This window comes from Cydia pomonella, chromosome 1 (genome assembly GCF_033807575.1).
Source record: "Cydia pomonella isolate Wapato2018A chromosome 1, ilCydPomo1, whole genome shotgun sequence".
Classification (NCBI taxonomy): Eukaryota; Metazoa; Arthropoda; class Insecta; order Lepidoptera; family Tortricidae; genus Cydia; species Cydia pomonella.
This window is the reverse complement of record NC_084703.1, coordinates 18,660,552-18,682,505: the sequence shown is the minus strand read 5'-3', so window position 1 is coordinate 18,682,505 and position 21,954 is coordinate 18,660,552. Positions and strand designations below refer to the sequence as shown.

Genomic DNA, 21,954 nt, shown 5'->3' with positions numbered 1-21,954 from the left:
AACACTATTTTTATTAGTTATTTTACTAACTGTTTTAACAATTACCTATGGATTAATATGTAAGTCACATAAAACATGTGTGCATTGGTGATGTGTGTAATGACAAACGTAGCACACTTGCATCATGATATAAAACTTAGATAGATACCTATACAAGTTGATAAGTCGCTGGCCCAATATTACAGAGTTCTATGTTACATTTTCAAGATAGTTGAAATTCGACTCAATGTCACTATGACAATGTTCAAATTTCAGTTCGATAAAAGTGAACCAAAGAACCCTGTAATATTGGGCCAGCAAAGTGTTATTTAGTACCTACCTATTTGTCCATAGTGATACAACATTCAAAGTCGTAAATGATTAAGGAAAGAACCTTTCCTTATTCAAATTCAACTTTGAATGTGGTTCTTTCTATCTATCCTTGCTTGTTTGGTTACTAATTTTTTCTATCGCTCTCCGCAGTCCCGTTTTCCGCTTTATTTGTTCGCGTTTATGCAAAATGTGTTTCACCTGGTTTATTGATATTTCATCTTAAGCTAAATACAGAATGATTCATAAGTCGTGAGTGAAGGCTCGTGATGAGAAACCTGACAACCTTAACGATAAGGGGTTTGAGTAAATGGTTTAGTTAATATACATACTGTATGGTTTGATCTAGAATTCCACGTTAGTTTAAGAGAGCTTTATCGGGAGATGTGGACACCTGTTGAGGACTTAAAAATCACCTGTTTAATATAAAAGCAAAAGTTTTAGGAATTATTGAGTTTAATCAAAAACTGTTTCAACCGTTTTATTGACTCTTTATTAAGTGAATACGGGTTACTAAAAAAGCTTTTTGCTCACGGGTAGCGAAACTATTTCCCATAGGCTGGAGTATTTTCCAGAAATAGATACTCTCACGTCCAACCTCTACACATACATACACTGCGACTAAGTTAACGCAGCTTAGCCGCTTTAAACGATACTCGGAACTCGACCTATTTCCACGCCTCACTTGCTGTTAATTATTTAGGTACATGAAAGTAAGAGATAGCTCTTCCCGATTATTAACTTAACCACGTATATCTAGTAAGCTATAAACTTGAAAATTACTTTCGTTACTCGTAAATAGACTGTTGTAGTTGATAACGTGTAAAAATCGTTAAAATTTAAATCAGAGCTCTTCCCATTTCCAAGTCTACATGATGTTTGAATGATATATTTTATTAAATAATAGATCAATAACCAGCTTAAATCTAAAATAGACCCTTGAGGCATTGTACTTAGGACGCTGGCGGCATGTCCTCGTTGTATCCAATGCTTTGCTGATGTATGATATTGATAGCTTTTTGTTGAAAAAGCGCATTAGCTAATCGCCTGGCTCCTTGTTTTTCTATAGATTTTATACTCAAGTGATAATTATCATTAACGATTTATATCTGCGTCTTCAATAGGGTTGTCTCTCTTTCTGTCTGTCTTATAAATAACACAAACTTATTCAAATACTATGTACTAACTTGAAAGCTGATTGAAAGTAACACTTCGTTTTAACGTTTTATGAAGTCTAGCTGAGTATTACGAGTAAATTATACACTACCCTAGTATTAATTTGTTTTAATTTAATTTTACGATATTATTTAAGATTTTGAAAATCAATCACGTATATATTATTTTGCTTCAAAATTCGAGACATAGAATATGAAACAAAATGTATGCCGTATTTCAGGGTCGCGGCAACACCCAAATCACCGCCTCGAACCAGCGAATCATGGTCCGCCGCGTGACCCGCAGGTAACAGTCACTCATGATGCCAAGCGAATTGCTAATATTGCATTGGCTTTTATTAGCGTACGTACAGCCAAGCGAAAGGCCGGCCGCTATGTTTAAACATCTTTGTCTAAATTTCTCGTAATCGCTAAGCGATGCAAGTGTGTTCACAGCTCCCCGGATTCCGATGACACGATGCCAGGTGACGACAGCGAGGAGTTCGGCAGAGATGACACGTTTCTCATGAACTCGCACACGGAGAACAAATTCTATGGTGAGTTTATTTTTAATTGCTACTGAAAAAATGCTTAGGATGGTCAATGCCTTAGATTTTTTGCTCTACATTCATTATAATTTATAATATATATCTCGAAACTTTATCGAGTGGAACAGGTCCATAGACTTGATCTAAAGTAAAGCTATACGCGATCTGCGCCGTAATATATACTAGTCCGTATTAATATGTTAGTTATAACTTGGTAGCGAGAAATCTTGCGCGTGAATGTGTCGTGTTTAGAAGTATACGTGAGTGATCTATTGTCGCAGGAGCCGTGCCCGGCGGCACGGCAAGTAGCCCGGGCCGCTTCCGCCGCTTCATGGACGCAGTGTCGCGGCAGCTGCTGGCGCGCTCCTACCTCTGCCCCGGCGTCTTCCCCTGGGTGGACGCTGGGCCCGCCACTGACCATACTGGTAACATGTTCCATTAAAAATATTGGCAGGGGGCATTTAGAAACTAAATTCCTGAACATATTAGTAGAGCCAACTACCTAATGATTAGTAAAGAAACGTATCAATTATTAGCATTTATTTTAATAGGAATGTCACCAGTTATTAACTAACACAAACGGGACTTAATCGCGTATTAAGTTTTAAATTTACCTCCGACGTTTCGAGGACGGCGTTGTCCCCGTGGTCTCGGGTTAAGTCCCGTTTGTGTTAGTTAATAATGTGTAAAAATCGTGAAAGTTTAAATCAGTATAATGTCACCAGTTCACCACTGTTGCCGTAAGGTTGGAGATGTCGACCTTTGGTGATAGGAAGCTATAACATTTTACAATATTATGGAAAGCAAAATTAGTCAATTGATATTTACTCAGAAAAAGAGGTTTTATTTTTTCGTGTTTTTTTTGTATTCGCAAAATTTTCAATTTTTGGTATCCAAAAAATTCGGTCCAAAATTTTCCCTACTTTTTCCTATCAATCAGCACCTATATCACCACTATTATCATCTTGTATCATCACTATTATGCTCTTGATTGATTATTATGCTATTCTGTTACATCGTATATAATTAATATAATTATCTTGTAATGTTGTCTAGGTATGTTCGTAATCAAAGCAGTGGGGGTGATGTACCTGCTGATCCTGGTGTTCGACATGCTGGCGGCCTACGGCAGCCCGGGCACGTCTACTTTCACTGCGCTCCTCATGGTCGCTCTAATACTAGCTATCTTTGTCATCCTCCTACTTATTTCTAGGAAACCGCAAAATCGGTGAGTCGATAGACGTATTAAGCTAGTTGCTCTATGAGCTGTAGACCTCGTGTAATCCAAATCCGATACCCAAAATTTCCCAAAAACTGAATGGACAAAAAAATATAACTATCGAACCTGAGTACAAAATTTTACGAGAATATATTGAGGATTCTGAAATATTGTAACTTTATTTTATAACAATTGTCTGAACACCATGGTTGCATTACAATAAAGAATATATATATAATTCTACAGGATAACAGCCAGACATACGAAATTATTTTTGCCCAACATTAAACTAAGACGATTTTTGTTCGTTATATATCGAATATATCGTGACCATTTTTTCACTTATAATTAAACTTACAACTGTTATTTGGTTCGCACAGCGCACAACTGGTGTATTCGACGCCGGCGCTGCCGTTCGTACCAGCGACCGCCATCATCGTCAACATCTATCTCATCCTCAACCTGTCCATCCTTACCCTCGTCCGCTTTACAGTGTGGATGATCATAGGTAAGACTTACTTTTATTGCATTTACCTGAAGTGAAATCGGGTCCAGCTCTCAAAGCATGCAGTCACAAATCATAATCGCTCGACTTTTCAATCTGTATGTGAACGCCTTGATAGAGGATCTCACTTGGTGAACAACTACGCCGACGATGTGGTGCTGTATGGACCCTCTGCTTGTGCAGTTAGTAAGCTGCTTGGCAAGTGTGAGAGGTATGTGGTGGTTAATGGACTTAAATACAACACGACGAAGAGTGAGGTACTCGTATTTCAGTCGCGCGGTTTTAAAGTGGACAGGGTTCCGAATATTGTATTAAATGGAGTACCACTAAAACGAACCGCTAAATTTAAGTACTTGGGTACGGATTGCTTCTCGGACGACCTGGACATTGAGAGGGAGCGTAGGGCGCTGGCTGAACGTGGGAATATGTTGGGTCGCAGGTTTGCGTGATGCAGTAATAAAGTCAAAATTACTTTATTTAAGGCGTTTTGCCACTTTTTATTCGTGCTGCGTGTAGGTGAACTATAACTCAGCGGGCAGTCAGTGCCTTAAGGGTGCAATACAATAATAACACGCTCAGGATGCTGTTGGAACTGCCCAGGTACTGTAGCGCATCAGGCATGTTTGCGAAAGCGCGAGTAGATGGCTTCCATGCCATTATTCGGAAGCGGGTCGCCTCCATCACGCGCCGTGTGCATGGGAGTAACAACGGTATTCTGGATGTGATCGCTAGCAGTTTGGACTCTCCCATAGCGAGACACAGGAATAGTGTGCATGTAATTAATAGACAGAATTTCAACTAATATTAATATTTATTTGTTTTTTTTTGTAATATCAAAATGTACCTTTTAATCATTTTTAAGTGTATTTATTTCTATTTGAAATATCTACGTTATTTTAATAATTTTATTGTGACATGGATAATTTTTTGCATATTCGTTTGCATGGTTATGGGTTTACAAACGTCTTAGGCAACAATCAGTAATCAATTAATCATAATTCGTCAATGCTTATACTTGTAGAAAGTTTGACAGCTTTTTGTGACACGACTGCTGACGGCATCATATTTAAAAATAATCAGTTTGTTCCTTGTTAGTTTATTTCTGGTGTAAAGTTGTAAACCACCTTAAGCCGCGCGAGTTCAGGCGTACGGCAAGTATCGCCCCAACAACGCCATTTAGATACGGCATAGTAATCGCGTGTAGGTAGAATACGAACGTACCTATTTGACAACACATTTGAAAAGTTGTTAACCAACACTCGCGTACTCGTATGTACAGTATAGGTGCCCTAACATAAAATACTAAATAAATATTAATAGCACATTAATACACAAATTGACTAAGTTCTACGTTGTGGGTATTTAGAGAACGATACAATTATTAATATATAAATATTTATAAATACTTAAATACCCATGACTCAGGAACAAATATCCATGCTCATCACACAAATAAATGCCCTTACCAGGATTTAAACCCAGGCCCATCGTCATACAATACAAATATACATACCTACATTCACTGCTAAAATATCATTTCCTTTTGAATTACCGTACTCGCTTTAAAATAACGAAAATAAATAATTACTTAAAACAAAATAATTACAATCATGAAAATTTAAAATTGGGCAATCACTGCTGCTGTATTGGAATGGATAAAGATCGGATTATTTCTTTCCGATATTTACCTACAAGGGCGGAGATCGGATATTTGCCTACACCAGTCCTAGGCCTAGGTCTGATTGGATTGATTTAACAATCCATCACTAGCGATGGAGGGGCAATGTAATGTAAGTTTCGACTCCACTCATTTTCGACTAGCAAAACGAAGACCATTTTTAGGGCTAAAATATACACTTTAGAACAAAAAATGTAGAGATAAAAAAAGACAAAAGATATGGTCTTAAATCGACCGGGATATAAACGGTGATTTGATTACCTTTTATATTGTTTTTAAGCCCCCGATATTTCGACGCAGTTACATGCATACCCATGAACAAGATGCCCGTAACTGCGTCAAAATATCGGTAGCTCAAAAACAATATAAAAGGTAATCACGGTTTATATCCCGGTTGATTTAAGTCTAGTGAAACTAACCGTGAATCATTCAAAACTGTTAAAAGATATGGTGTCTAATCTAATTTAAAATTAAAAATACAGTTCTAAAGCTATACTTATCTTGTATTCAAAAATATATAAATCCCGACCAGAAATACGCTGTTATTCTCATGTATAGGGTGAAAGTTCAGTTAAGTAAGAAAAATTTAGTTCTAATGAAATACGGCAATATGGCGCATGATCATATATTACTGGTCAGGCTTTACATAGTTTATTAGAATACTAAAAATAAATATCTTAAAGCACGGGAGATACGAAATAACATTATGTCTAATACATGCCCTTTCTGGATATGAGATATGAAAAATGTATTAATTTTGAATATGTTACAGGACTGGTGGTGTACTTTAAGTATGGCATCAAAAATTCCTTGTTAGAGTCGAAAACGGAGGAGCCGGCGGTGTCGCCGCCGACGCCGAGCCCGCTGGACCGCACCACGCTGCCGCCGCCTGCGCCTCACCAGCCGCGCCCGCTCGGCGACCGCAACATATTCGAGGGTGATGGCAATAGCGGACTCTACGGCAATCTCGAGTGAGTACCTATTTGCATGTAAAACTATAGTATTTAAGTATCTACATTAAAGACGAAGCGGAAGAAAAAAATCGTGTAAAAATAGGACATACACTACACTAATACACACGACTACAGTGCTTTGTAGATCAATGTCTCAAAAAATGCGACGCAACAAATTAGTTCTTAAGTTCCCGAAACGTAATGTGATTTTTTTCACCCAGGCCACATAAATTTTTCGCGCGTTAATTCCTGAAATATTGATTTCAATTATATGTTGTAAAAGCCAATTATAATCTGTATGAAATGCTTAAAGTAACTAACGTATGTATTTAATTGGCTTTGCAAATATCACATTTTATTTGTTCTTTTTTAGGGTTTCGTAGTCGACTAGACATCCTTATATGTAGTTTCGCCATGTACGTCTGTCCGTCCGTCCGAGGCTTTCCTCCGTGATCGTTAGTGCTAGAAAGCTGCAATTTGGTATGCATACATACATTGGGACAGAACGGTAAAATAAAAACTATATTTAGAGTACCTCCCATACAGTTTATTATTATTTTTTTGCTTTGACCCAATAGTGCGGCGGGGTATTGGTATTGGTATTCGCGGGCTTGGTTTCCGCAACTCAACGTCGTAATTCGCGCCTATTTTGCGTGGTGGGTTGTCGGCACTACTCTTGCCAACCCAACTCTATCAAGAAGCCTAGCAGACCCTTGATGTTGCCGACGGCTTCTGGGAGAGACCCCGGAGAACCGCGGTATTGTGCCCGGTACTCTGCCAACCCTGGGCATTCAAGAATAACGTGGGCGGCTGTCTCCTCTGCCTCCATGCACGCTCTGCACAGGGGGCTATCTGTAACACGTAGGGTTAGTAGGTGTTTGTTTAGTGGGGCGTGGCCGGTTATGGCCTCAGTCATAAGCCGGAGCTGTGGCCTCTTCAGCTGTCTCAGCCTCCTCGACAAACCGGGGTCAATTGTCGGGAGGGCCTCCTTTGCCTGCCTGCACGTGCCTAGGTTAGACCAGTACTGTTGGTGTTGTGTCGCAGCATGTTCCGGAGCCAGGCATAAGGCAGAGGTATAATTGGCTCCGGTCCTGCCACTTTCAGTTCCGAGCCTCCTCTCGCCAATATGTCGGCTGCATCGTTCCTTCGCGAGTTGCTGTGTCCCTTGATCCACTGCAGAGTTACGTGGTGCTTACCTCTGACAGAGCTTTGTGCCATTCGTAGATTAGCCCTGAGGTCAAAGTATAACTTTGCAGAGCTTGTAATACTGACCGACTATCAGAGAGTATGCAGATGCGGCGGGGTATCGGATAGGTCTTTCAAAACGAATACGGGGCCTCCACAAACCATTTTTTGATAAAGTTAATATTTTTTCTTTCGGAGCGATTATTTCCGAAAGAAAAAATATTAACGTGAAAGACCTGACTGACTGACTTAAACCAACGCACAGCCCAAACCGCTGGGACAAAAAAGTCCAAATTTGGCAAGTAGGTTCCTTATAAGGTCTAGGGGTTCCCTAAGAAAGGATTTTTCAAAATTCATCCCCGAAAGCGGTGAAATGGGGTCCAAAGATTGTATGGGGAAAATTAGTTAGATTATTTTATTCCAAATTTCACAGGAGTATTCCTAAAGATAAATGAGTAAACACGTGTTTCAGGTTTTTTAAAAATTCAACCCCTAAGTGGGGGAAAAGTCCCCAATAGCGTTGATATTTCAAAATATCAATATGGGTATCGCTTTCGTAGTATTTTGAAACGCTAATTACAAAAATGGCATCAAAATTAAAATATAACGTAGCCGAAGTGAACAATCATCCCCCTGGTGGAGGTGCAATGGAGTTGAAATCTCAAAATATCAATATGGGTATCGTTTCCATGGTTTTGTGGGACGCTAATTACAAAAAAGCGGCCAAGTGCGAGTCGGACTCGCTCATGAAGGGTTCCGTGCCATTTATGACGTATTAAAAAACTACTTACTAGATCTCGTTGAAACCAATTTTCGGTGGAAGTTGCATATCATATATTTTTTTTAGTTTTATCATTCTGTTATTTTAGAAGTTACGGGGGGGGGGGGGGGGACACACATTTTACCACTTTGGAAGTGTCTCTCGCGCAAACTATTCAGTTTAGAAAAAAAATTATGCTAGAAACCTCAGTATCATTTTTGAAGACCTATCCATAGATACCCCACACGTATGGGTTTGATGAAAAAAAAAAATTGAGTTTCAGTTCTAAGTATGGGAACCCCCAAAATATTTTGTATTTTTTTCTATTTTTGTGTGAAAATCTTAATGCGGTTCATAGAATATATCTAATTACCAAGTTTGAACAGTATAGTTCTTATAGTTTCGGAAAAACGTGGCTGTGATATAAACGGACAGACAGACGGACATGACGAATCTATAAGGGTTCCGTTTTTTGCCATTTGGCTACGGAACCCTAAAAATGGTTTAATTTTCATCCCATTTTTATTAGCCGACGTGAACTATCGCCCCTGGTGGGGAATGCTAATTACGAACGGCCCTATTCGAAGAATGAAATACGGAAAAGATAACGATAAGTTCTGGTTTAGATAAGTTCTCAATTAGATATCGTTTGTATGTCGTATAATGTCACTTTGACGTTAGAAATATCGTAAATAGATCTTATTGAGATCACAGCAGAATCGAAATAAACGTCAATTTTGACATATCGTTTAGTTCTCGATCTTTTCAATCTCTTTCCAAGATCTTAAGCATCTCTTAATCATTTTTCGAATCGAGCCCGAAGATAGCATAGATTTTGAAATCGAACGGTTGTAACATACACGCTGATTTACAGCCACACGTGATCCAGACTTTTGAGAATACAATCCCTTAAAGTAATTTTTTTGTGCTACAAAATTAAAAATTTATGAAAGATTACAAATATCTTTTAATAATATTATAAGGCTTATGCAAAAGCTCATCCCTCAAGGTGGTGAAATAGGGTTTGAAAGTTTGAATGGAGATAAAAAAAAAATTTGCTTGCGGGACTTGAAACTTTATATAAAGGCATATTGTTATAATTCAAGAGAAGTTATTTTAGCGTTTTTAAAAATTCATCCCCTAAAAGGGTTTAATAGAGGTTGACAGTTTGTGTGGGATTAAAAATTTAGTTTAACTTCGGAACTTGAAACTTCGTAAACAGATATTTGATTTAAAAAGAAATAAACTGATTTCAGCGTTTTTGAAAATAATTTTTCAAGATGGTGAAAAAGGGGTTGAAAGTTTGTATGGAAATTAAACATTTTTGTGCGGGACTTGAATCGTTGTATCACGGCATATTTTTATGATACAAGAAATGTTATTTCAGCGTTTTTAAAAATTCATCCCCAAAATGGGTTAAAAAGGGGTTGATAAATTGTAAGAGGTTTAAAATTTAACTTAAGCTAGGAACTTGAACCTTCGTAAATTGGTACTTCATTGAAAGAGAAGTAAACAATTTTAAGCGTTTTTAAAAATACGTTCCCTAAGGTAGTGAAAAAGGGGTTGAAAGTTTATATGGAGGTCAAACATTTGTTTGAATGCGGGACTTTTTGTATATGGGCATATTATTAGAATAAAACAAAAATGATTTCAGCGTTTTAAAAAAAATCTCCTAAAATGGTTAAATAGTTGTATAATTATTATCAAGTGATTAACCTTCCCTACTGCTACCTTTTGCTGCATAATGTCACAGTCTAAGAAATAATACAGTCGATCGACGAAGGCGTCTAGACAGGGCAACCGTGCGGGGTGCGAGGGACGGGGGCGGGAGGGGCGGTCCCCGAGTTTCATACGCGCCGTTGTTCGTATTCAGGGATATGATTTTGAGGGCTGACGCGTGTCTTGGAATTATCAATCAATTTGTGCACAATTAAAATATTGCATACGATATGTGCTAATTGTTTGTTTCAGTGTAAACAAAAATATATCATATGATATCAATTTTTAAATTCAAAATGGCGGACATGCTTTATAAGTTATTTTAAGAATTTACGAGTAGTTTAAGACTTTTGTTTCTTGCTTCTGTTTGTATATGTATCATGTAGTATTAGATGTTTCCATTATTTTTGAAAGTCCTCGGGGTGTCGATTACAAATATGACATCCATTTTGGAATCATCTCCGTGGTTTTTCGGGGTTCCGATGACGAAAACGACATCCATTTTGAAATCCAAGATGGCGGACATTAATTTTTCTTAAAGATCGATATGGGTGTCATTTCCGAGGGTCCTCGGGGTTCCGATTACGAAAATGACGTTCATTTTGAAATCCAAGATGGCGGAAATTATTTTTTCTTGAAAATCGATATGGGAGTCATCTCCGAGGTTCCTCGGGGTTCCGATTACGAAAATGACGTCCATTTTGCGGGTTCCTGGGGGTGCAGATTTCAAAAATAGAGTCCATTTTAGAATTAGAGATGGTTGACATCACTGGTACACACATCGACACCCATTGCAAAAAGTGGCGTCCGCCATTTTCAAAATAGATGCCATTTTTTTAAATCTACACCCCTAAAAACCCAGAAAACAACATCCATGACTACTTTTTCAAAAAAGTGACGTCCGCCATCTTTATTTCCAAAATGGGCGCCATTTGTAAAATTAGTACACATACATCATACATACATGAAACCTAAAAACATTTCCATCCTCTTTTGGGCAGTTGTGTAAGTCTGTGACAACCTTAGGTAGGTACGGTGACCTTGAGCGGTGTCAGCATTTACGCAAACATCAAAGGCGTCGGCCCACTGTTACTTTTTACACTGTGATAATGTATATAACCACCAACATACAAATCCAAGCGTACAAAGTCGCGGGCAACAGCTAGTATCTAAATTAACTTTGTAATTTACATAACAATAGCCCCCGTTTGGCATATTTTGACAGAACGGTAACTACGAAACCTTACACACATGGCCGACATGCTCTTGGTCGATTTGTTAGATGTTAAGAATGGATATTGGGAAAGTTAGCTTTAAAATACACCATCGCGGACGTTTTTTGTTGACCAATAAAAGAGATTATAGTAGGCTGAGTCAAGATTGAGACTGATTATGTTTCAAGTCATTTCCAAATTAATTTAATGAGATTCAAATGTAACCTAGTGCACACTGTGTGAGTAACCTAGTGCACAATCAAAATCTTATTTAAATATTATTTACTTCACAAAATATAACTTTTGTGTGACAACTTACCTTACTAAATGTAACGTCAATTACCGTGAATTTACCCTAATGATTGGCGGTCAAAAGCATTATATTCCTGCACATATTTGAGACAGTACTTGTTAGATATTTTTGATAAACATGCCCGTTGTTGACAGTTTCCCGGATCCGCTGCTAGCGTGGCACACGGCCGACCTGGAGCCGGCGCCGCCCGCGGGCTCTATCCGCCCCGCCGGCACCTACAAACAAGTCGAATCTCGGTGAGCACCCTACTATACTGTGGTATACTAACACAGACATAAAATTTCTATAATAATAATAATAATGCCAGCTTGTGGCAATCTATCGGGGAGTAACGCTCCCGAGAGTCGGACAGGGTCTCCGTCTCCGGCGTGTTTTCTTCAGCCGGACTGGACCCCAAGGGGACTCGCGGGGCTCTCAGATCTGGGTTGTCTTCATTGGTCATCCAGAGAAAAGTCGTTAGAGCTAAATGCTCCAGGGGTGGAAGTGAAAGATGCATAGGACGCGAGTTGGCTCAGTGGCTGTTAACAGCCACTGGGTAGAAAGCGGCGCATACTTCTCGATACCCCTGAGCCGCTCACACGGATTTCGTCTTTACGACGTCAGTTTCAGGGGCACATCTAGTCACCGGCAAGTTACAGCCTACCTGGCAGATGTGCAGACCTCTTTTACTATAATCTTAAGCGGGAGCCAAACTTTATCCATAGCAGTGTACAAACTTCTCTTACCATTTTGGTTACAATATCGCAATATCGCGATGCGTGCTGAGATCATTTCACGGGCATTCATTGTTGTACCCGTGAATGGGTTCCAGCAGGCATTCTACATCACATCAAACTTGTCTTACTCGTAAAGGGCCTCTGCACTGTTGACTTCGGCCCCATGCACTCCAAAGGGTCCGGGACCCCATGGTTCCAAGATATGGTAAGACATACCTACTTACAAATATTAATTGGGGGCGAATCACCATCTAACGGAAATAAAATTTTATATCGTTTTATCGTTGTATCGTTTTATTAGGCAGACCTCCGGATTTTTATCTCATATATAGCCCAGTATTTAGTCCATTGCTTTCACCCAATAGCCTAGTTCATATTAGACCATAACGCTCAATAGTCCTTACACCCTGGCACAGCGTTACATGCGAGCACAGTTTATACCGCGAAATTACGATGAAAGTGGAGGACCTGTGCGAAACCCTTTTCATACAAACGTAGTCCTCATTTTCCTCTATGGATATTCACATTATTGAATCGCGCTCTTAGCCGTGTTGTACCTGAGCCCATGTGATTTTACGCACTCGTACCGTTCACAAACACTGAATCGAGGGTATTGACTGAGAGGGCCAGCAGCACCATGTCGTCTGCATATTATCTAATGTTATTCACAAATTGCCATCCACTATGCATCTTGAACCATGGTGCCACTGAGCTCCCTAATCAACCTGAAAACATACAAGCTGAAAGGCCAGGGCGACGACAAGCCACCCTGTATGAGACTGACAGCGAGTCAGCCCACCTGACATCATTTCTGATGGTTGTACCAAAAGTCCTACCGTGTTTCTACGCCGAGTTTTCATGGAACAGAAGTTTTATATTCAAACCTTTGGTAGTTCTTTTACATTAGTAAGCCTTTGGAGAAACTCCATTTTGTCAATGGGAAACCGTAATATTTCTGTAGGTGCTTATTTAGATTATTTTTAACGCGACCCTGTACCATATTGCAGGTACAACGCGAAGACCAACAGCACCTCCTCGCACACATCCACGCGGGTGCCGTGGGCCTACACAGAGCCCGACTTCGACGCCTGGGAAAACTAGAAATGTTAATCACATCACACTCAATGCAAACCCGAATTTCTGAACCTACCGCCATTCTATTCTAGTCTTCTTATCATTACTTGATAACACCGGTCATAACAAATCAACGGATCTTTTTTTACACAGGTAAAGGAGATGTACTGATGTTCGACACTTTTACGAAGCATTTACGAAGAGCACGAATCAGTGCAAATTATTACGGGAGCACCTAATGTGTGGCGATCCCAAGTCTTAAATGCGTTAACTGTTAGCTGAGGGCATCTGTGGGGAAAAATAATTAGCTGGGGTTACGTTAGGCAGACTGTCAATCTGTTGCCGCTCAGCCACGATTACAGTTGCATATACTGTGATTTTGACGTAGCTTGAACTAACGCGTGTGCTGACTAAGTATATCATTTGTGATCGCAAATTAAGGACAAAACTTCTCGCTTGTGCTATATAGGCTCCAAACGCGTAACGCTCCGAATATATTTATCAAAGACCTTGCAGTCGCTCGTAAAAAAAAATGATTCACTTGCCAGCACAGAGATTTATCATTTTCCATAATTGCTACAGTCTAGGCATAAGTGTCAAGATGACTATAATAAAGCATAGTCCATATAGAATTGGCACATAATTAGCAATGTTTAAAAAATAATAATTCCATTCCATAAAATAAAATAAAATTAAAAAATTGACAATTACAGTTCAATCACCAACCTTCAAAGTATTAATGGTGAAAATATTATTTTCCTAGCTTTATACATTTCAAAGTTTTCAACCATGAAAATTTAGAACAGGAGATTGATCGTGCACAAATACTTTGAAAATTCTTATCGATCCCGGACAAAGACGGCTAAGTCGTTTAAGATGCTAAAAGCTAGTAGGGTCATAAAACGTTACAAGGAGACTATCAGCCGACAGGAAAACACAAACTAATCGGAGGTTTGGGACAAATAACAAGATATTGGAAAAAAAGTCCTAAGGTCACTCAAATAAAATTTAGGACGGTCTAATTACGATTTATCCCAAAAATTCAAAGAAACTTCTAGAAAGATAAAGATGATTCACCTCAGAGGTGGCTATAAGAGCTATCGAGTAATAAAACAGCCAAATCGGACTGTTAAACAGATCCGACAAGCTAAACGACAACAAGACAACACGTACGTTGTTGTTGGACGACAAGACGTATGTAAAACTCGATTTTAATCAACTACTCGGTTGGAAGTTTTATATGGCCAATAATAGAGGTAATTTACCCGAAAAATATAAGTTCATAAAACTTGACAAGTTCGCAAAAAAACATATGATATGGCAAGGAATTTATAATTGCGGCTGTAAGACGAAAAGTTTTATAACATAGTCAACAATGAAGTCGGACCTTTATATTAAAGAGTGCTTAGAGAAATGAGTATTGGCATTTATTAGAACCCATAACGGTCCTGTGAAATGTTGGCCAGATTTATCCAGCTGCCACTACTCAAAAAAAGTTTTGGCATGGTACCTATGCTAATAATCAGGCGAATTACATACCCCGCGAGATGAATCCTTCGAATTGTCCCCAATTTCAATCTATCAAAAACTACTGGGCAATCATGAAAGAAAACTAATAAGGCTAGTCAAATTGTCCAGGGTATCAATTCATTGCGATCTACAAGAAATTAACACGCCAAAAATGTCGACAAAAGTGTTGTGCAGAAAATGACGGGGGTCCATTATGAAAACAGTTCGTAATTATTTACATAACAGAGATTTTTTTTTTAATTTATACATATTTGTAAGCTAAATACATTAGTTTTTAAAATTCACCATTCATAACTTTCTTATTTTATTAACTTAAAAAATAACAATCTTCTAGTGCGTACCAATTCTATATGAACTATGCTCTAGTCAAGCGCTTCACACACCTTATTTCAGTAACTAACGACGGGGACGCAGTTATACGTACCTAGTACCTACGTCTGACGTATAGCTGCGTCCTTGTAGTCTGTTACTAAATTAAGGAAGGCGTTTGAAGCGCTTTAACTATAAATTATGAAAGATTTTGATTTATTCGCAGGCAAATATTTTTATTATCGTCTCCGATATTTCTCATATTGCATCCAAATCTTAAATTTATCAAAACGGTTATACCTACACGTCTAGGAGAGGTTTACCTTTATATGTTTTATAGATTTTATTTCACTACTTTGTCACCCTTATTCCAAGTAGGTGGTACCAATTTTCTAGTACTAATAGGAATAAGTGTTCTATGAGCCCCAATGCATATTAGGTCGTCTAGTCACACTTTGGGTTGACTTTGATGATTAATCGAATACGTTATACACAAAGTCATTAAAACCAGTTTAATCTTGCGTTGTGCAAAGTGTAATAATGTTATTTAATTTAATGTAATTATGTCATAAAGTTTACATTTCGCTATCAAAACATTATGTTTAGTTCGTATGTGAAGCAAAACAGGTCGTCTATTTGAGATAAAAAAAAAATTTTCAAGTTTTTAATTAAAAAATAATATTTATAACTAAAAATAGTAATATATCGTCGCCGTAGAGCGAAAAGTCACCAAATCACAAAATGGCCAAAATTGACTTATGTATGCCATCAAAATCGCATTTTTTTTCTCCAAATTTCAGTCTTATTGCGGTAGCAATAGCGATCATAGTTTCAATTTTACAAAGTTAAAGAAGTAACTAAAAACTCACTTCGGATTCAATATTATAGTCGAAAAATACCTAATTCCGTTATACATTTTTAAACTTCTTGTAACTTATTTATGAGCGTACCTAAGTCAATTTAATTATTTTTTCCCTAAGTATTACTAAACTATTTAACCACGAAGAACCTCATTCAAAAAGTCACTTAATTTACTTAGTTACTTTTTAAATACCGGTTATGTCAAAAGTGTGAAAGCGAAAATTAACTAACTCTATTTAGTTATTTTTTTTGTTCATAGTTGTAAGGCAATGTACATCATTTAACCAAAGCGATAATTAATTAAACAGTTTTAATGAGTTTTACCCTACAAACAAATATACAATACAATAATAACTAATCATATTTAATTAATTTTACAATAAAGACTGTACTGTACGCCGACGTAATTCGCTCGCAAGTTAGTGACTTTTCGCCCAGTGCCGCAGGCCCCCGCAACCGATACCGACCGCTGCGCTGTGGCGTATGAGCCGACAGTGATACGTGTAGTTACTATTTTCTGCACGGCAATTCTTGCCGCATAAGTCGCATGTATGTGTATGTTGTGCCTCTAGATATGAGACCACTCCACGAGCGCGACGCCTGTTCCTTTTATGCCTCAAGTTTTCCAGCCACACGTCGTCGTGCTTCTTCACTCCCACGCATAGGTCTCTACGCCATCGCCACTCGGGTCTCAATGCAGCACGTTCTTCCCAGTCGCCGGTATCGATGCCAAAGCATTCCATGTCACGCTTGCAGGAGTCTCTAAATCTTAACATCGGGCGCCCCACTAGGTCTTTTCGCATTATTTGCTATCTGACCCATTAGCACTTGGCGTGGCACCCTTTTTGGATCCATACGGTGTACATGACCGAGCCAACGCAGTCTCTTCTGTTTGAGCATCGCCGTAATGCTGGTGATGCCTGACTTTGCAAGAACCGCTTCATTTGTCATCTTATCCTTCCAGGTTACTCCCAATATTAGTCTCAGGCAACGCATATGAAAAGCGTTTAACTGGCGCTTTTGTTTAGAGTGAGTAGTCCACGTTTCCGAAGCGTATAAAAGGGTACTGAGTACGCACGACTGGTATGCGAGGACTTTGGTGGCTATGGTGAGCTTATCATTTCTCCAGATGCGAGTGTGAAGACGTCCAAATGTACACGAGGCTTTGCCTATTCGAGAAGCTATTTCCTTGCCGCTAGAAAGCGTAGATGTTGTTGTGGAACCGAGGTAGCAAAAATGATCAACCACTTGCAAAGCAGAACCATTAAGCTAGGCTTCCTATCTGTGCCCTGCACCATAATCACTGTTTTCTTGGCATTGACACTCATGGAAATAGCTGGCAAGCCTAGCTAAACTTATCAATTAGCACCTGAAGATCCCCCTCTGAGTCGGCAACAAGTGCAGCGTCATTCATCTGCATACAAAAGGTCTCTGGCAAATAGATCATCACGTCTTGTAGTTGACTTTAAACAGTTGATATTGAAAAGTCGGCCATCCTTTCTGGTATGCAGATGCACTCCGACGTCGCAATCCCTGAATGAAATATATCAAAGAGAGTTGGTGCCAGCACACAGTCCTGCCTTACACCGCGGTTGACGCCGAAGGTTTCCGACGTTTCACCATCGAACGCTACCGAAGCACGCATGTTTTCGTGAAAATATTTCACTATGGAAAGTAGAGTAGGCGGACATCCGACCTTACACAACACTTCGTAAAGACCATTTCGACTCACTGTGTCGAATGCCTTGTTCAAATCTACAAAGGCCATGTAAAATGGGACACGATGTTCGCGGCACTTCTCCTGAAGCTGACGAAGAGTGAATATCATGTCGCTCGTCGACCGTCCACCGCGAAATCCGCACTGAGTTTCAGGGTAAATACGCATCGCTAAGGCTTCAAGCTTTTTTAAAACCACCTTTGCAAAAGCTTTACCAGCAATACTCAGTAGGGATTATTGCAGTCCCCGCGATCTCCTTTTCCTTTGTATAGAGTGACGATGTCTGCATCCCTCATGTCCTGTGGCACCGTGCCCTCGGTCCAACAACGCTGAAGGAGAGCGTACAGGGAGCGAGACACATAACCAAGTCGAATTAGTTCGGCAGGCAAATTATCACCACCAGTACTATATCCTTATCTTTGACCAGTATGAAAAGGAGCTGGAGAGAGTCGATCGATTCAAATATCTAGGTCACATTATCACTAGTGACCTAAAGGACGATAGTGATATTGATAGGGAACGTAGGGCGTTGGCTGTTCGGGGGAATATGCTGGCTCGCAGGTTCGTGCATTGTACAGGGGAAGTTAAGAAAACTTTGTTTAAATCCTTCAGTCAATCGTTTTACACCAGCGGCCTGTGGGTTAGTTATACTCAGAGAGCACGCTGAGTGCTACGAGTCCTCTATAATAACATGTTTAGGGTCCTGATGGGACTTCCTAGATTCTGCAGCGCATCTGGCATGTTTGCCGACGCCCACGTAGAGGATTTCCACGCCATAATGCACAAAAGAATCATGTCCATAAGAAGCAGAATCCAGGGTAGTTCCAACAGCATACTAAGTATGTTAGCGAATAGGCCAGACAGTCTTTTGCAAAGACATTGGATGTCCGCATTAATAAACCCCCATTCTGGGTTTGTTTATTATTAAAATTAAAATTTTGTAACCGTTTTATTTTTATTTTTAGTGTTTTTCTTTGTACAAGTAGTAAATAACTATAGCTTATAAGATACTCAAATTAACAAATGTGGACCACTTTGTCTGAATAAAGAAATTATTTATTTATTATTAAATATCAAGCAGTATCCAAAAAAATATTATAGTTAGTAGTTTTTAATTAACACGTATTTTCACTTTATCATAGCAGTCATAATTCAACTAACTTTACTTAGTCAAATATAGACGTACTAAAATGTGGACAAATAATCATTAACTTCGTTCAAAAAATCACTAAGTTATAATTAAGGTGTAATATTTAAGGGCAAAAATTAATTATCGCCTATAGCTCCTAAATCGTTAGTGTGAATAACATAAGTCCATTTTGAGCTCAAAGAATAGCAGTTTCCAATGAATAAACACATATAAAACCACAATTTCATCTTAAGATAATTTCAGTAAAATAAAAATTAATTATTATTTTTTTAAACCCTCATAACTCAAAATGACTAATGAACGATTTGGTGACTTTTCGCTCTACGGCGACGATATATATATATATATATATATATTCTTAGTCATCTCAAACGAAAGAGAGCTATGTTAAAAGGCGAATTTAGAGTAAGTATTCTTTTGTCCATAATGATTATTATATCGAACTGGCACTGGCAGTTATGCCAGTGACTGAAGAAGTGCATAAAATTATGATTTCCAACATCAATGGCGGCAAATCTACGTACCAAATATCCAAGGACCTTTCGTTGCCAAGATATACAATTCCATCGAGCATCACCGAAAACCCGGAACAGTCTCCTGATTAAAGAAAACTAGACGACTTCGAATAACCAGCCAACCAGAAAACAGGATTCTGAGAAAGGTCATCAAGAAAAATCACCGTGCGAGAGCAGGAGAACATACTTTACTATGGCGTGAAGCGATAAAAAATACAGGGTGTTTATTTAGTCACCTGCAATAATTTACGGGCTGAATATATAAATCATACTAAGCAACTTTTACTACGGGATCAACCCCGAAATCGTTAAAAAAATTACTCTCCCATAGAAAATCTCAAGTAGGGAGTGCAATCTTGCAGCAGCATAACCATTGATCTCGGTATTTGCAAGATTCAAGAGCTCCAATCTTGCGAGATCTCGGACAAGATCTCGGTATTTTGTGAAATCTTGCAAATCTAAAATTTATTTTATATATTCTATTGAAACTGGGTAAAGCACTGTTCTTAGGGACGAAATAATGCATATTAAGGTTTCCGAGCTATATAGAAAAGGGTGCCGCCAGTTCTTCTCTAACCACTTTACCGCGGCTTTTACGAGCTGAGCTGTTCTGATTACCTCTCGGTCACAGTCCTCGGTAATCAGCGATCCGAGGTAAATTAAGTCCTGTACGGTATCCAGATCTAATAGTTTTCGAGTTCAGTTTAACGGGTCTGTCCTTTGCACAAACATCAGCTTGGTCTTGAATCTATTAAGAAGTAAACCGTATTCCGCGCTGTTATTCGTAGCTGTGCTGCGCTTTCGTTTCGTAGTTTCGTAGCCGCGCTGTATTGCAGAAGCATAGCAAGTTAAGATTCGTTGGTGCCTATAAAGCCAGTAGCGAGAGAATACACACCTGTCTGAATCCACTATTGGTCCTGAAAGCGTCCGATTCGGTGTCTTTAATTCTTACCCTCGAAGTGCCGTAGAGATACAGGTTTTGTATAAGGAAAATTAGGTCATGGAAACCATTTAATGTATAGCTGCGCAAACTTGCAAATCTTGCACAAAAGATGCGAGATCTCGATATTTCAGATGTCGGAATACCGAGATAGTACACCCTAATGTCAAGGTCAGACAGCCAAAATGTATGGAACAGCCAATTTTTTCGCGATTTCAGGGTTGGTCCCATAATAAAAGTTGCTCAGTAAGACCCCACATATTCACCCCGTAAATTGTTGCAGGTGCCAAAATAAACATCCTGTATTTCAGTCGATACCTGTAAGAGTGTAATGAAGAGAAAGGCTGCGGTTTACAGTTTAAACTTGAGTTTAAGCAGATATAATAAAACACGTGCTCATTATTTTTTCCTGCTCTCAAACATATACTCAAACCAGCCATTAACTAGCAAGTTGCTTGACCACCACTTTCTATAGGAGTTAGAAGACTTAGTAATTTTTTAATACTTTGGAGGACAATATGTCCCAATAGGTTAAGTTTGGGCAGCTAAAAAAAATACGTGTCCGTTATTTTAGACTACTCTATAACATATATAAATATAAATCAAATCGGAACCGGACAGTTGGGTACCTATCCTTGTCAGAAACAGAAACTGGACTGCCAATCAGTTGCGAAAACTAATATAATATGGAGTGATGAATGCAATTAATCCAAATTTGAAGTCACAGTGGGTAACGAACGAAGTGAAGTCATTCTATAAGTACTTACTGCAAAGACAGCTATGGCATGGCTGAAATCATATTTTTTTTTACTATGTCATGGCCGTCCAGCAGCCAGCCTTTTTTTCTCGTATAAAAAAATGTGGTCGAAAATGAAGAACAATAAGTTGCAAAAGGACCGTTCTAGATCAAATGCTGATCTTAAGGAGAAACTTTGTTGTGTCTGGACTGGAATAAGCCCTGAAGAGTGTAAAGAGTTAGCAGATTCAATGCTGCTCAGGATTAAAGTCGTTTTTGATGCAAAGGGTGACATCACCAAGTGGTAGACGTTTTATTCTGCGTCGGTTAAACGGGACGATTTTTTGCGAGCATTACATTTCGCAATGCATTCGCATGTTGTTTAGTTGCTGTAGTAAGGTGCCAGTATCTTTCATTTTATAAATAAAGTATTCTTTATAATCTTGACGATTTTGAAGTTACATGTTCCTCTAAACAGTTGAATCCTCCTAATTTTTGAGGTTGAAGATAGGTTAACCATTTTTTCCTATCAGACGTACCTACCTACTCGTACTCATTTGCATTGGGGCTCGTAGTTAAGAAAGAATTCTGTGTCTGCTACCTTTTTGTTATGTTTTGTCATCATTAATGACAGGAAATGTTCTGTAGGTATAACTGTAGGTACAAATAAAGTAATATTATTTAGTTTTGCCAAAGTAGCCATAGTTCTCATGGTGAAGTCCAAGGGCCACGTGACATTTCCCTTGGCGTAGTTTTAGTTTTACAGACATCTACTCGTATCTGGCAGGATTTTTTTCAATCAAGTTGAATTATATTACATATCTACATTTCCGAAAAAAGAAACAAGTA

At 38.8% G+C, this 21,954-nt stretch overlaps 1 protein-coding gene across 1 annotated transcript in view; it reads left to right on the top strand.

Annotated features, from left to right (window-relative positions):
- The window catches only part of LOC133517621 (cationic amino acid transporter 2), an 89,984-nt gene extending 76,015 nt beyond the window's left edge, over positions 1-13,969 (top strand). Inside the window, exons 12-19 of the mRNA XM_061850971.1 lie at positions 1,742-1,770; positions 1,920-2,020; positions 2,293-2,436; positions 3,068-3,239; positions 3,611-3,738; positions 6,186-6,384; positions 11,692-11,793; positions 13,281-13,969. Coding sequence (XP_061706955.1) covers positions 1,742-1,770; positions 1,920-2,020; positions 2,293-2,436; positions 3,068-3,239; positions 3,611-3,738; positions 6,186-6,384; positions 11,692-11,793; positions 13,281-13,374 — 969 coding nt within the window. The 3' untranslated portion in view covers positions 13,375-13,969. The remainder of the gene's footprint in view (positions 1-1,741; positions 1,771-1,919; positions 2,021-2,292; positions 2,437-3,067; positions 3,240-3,610; positions 3,739-6,185; positions 6,385-11,691; positions 11,794-13,280) is intronic.
- Positions 13,970-21,954: the final 7,985 nt, after the last annotated feature.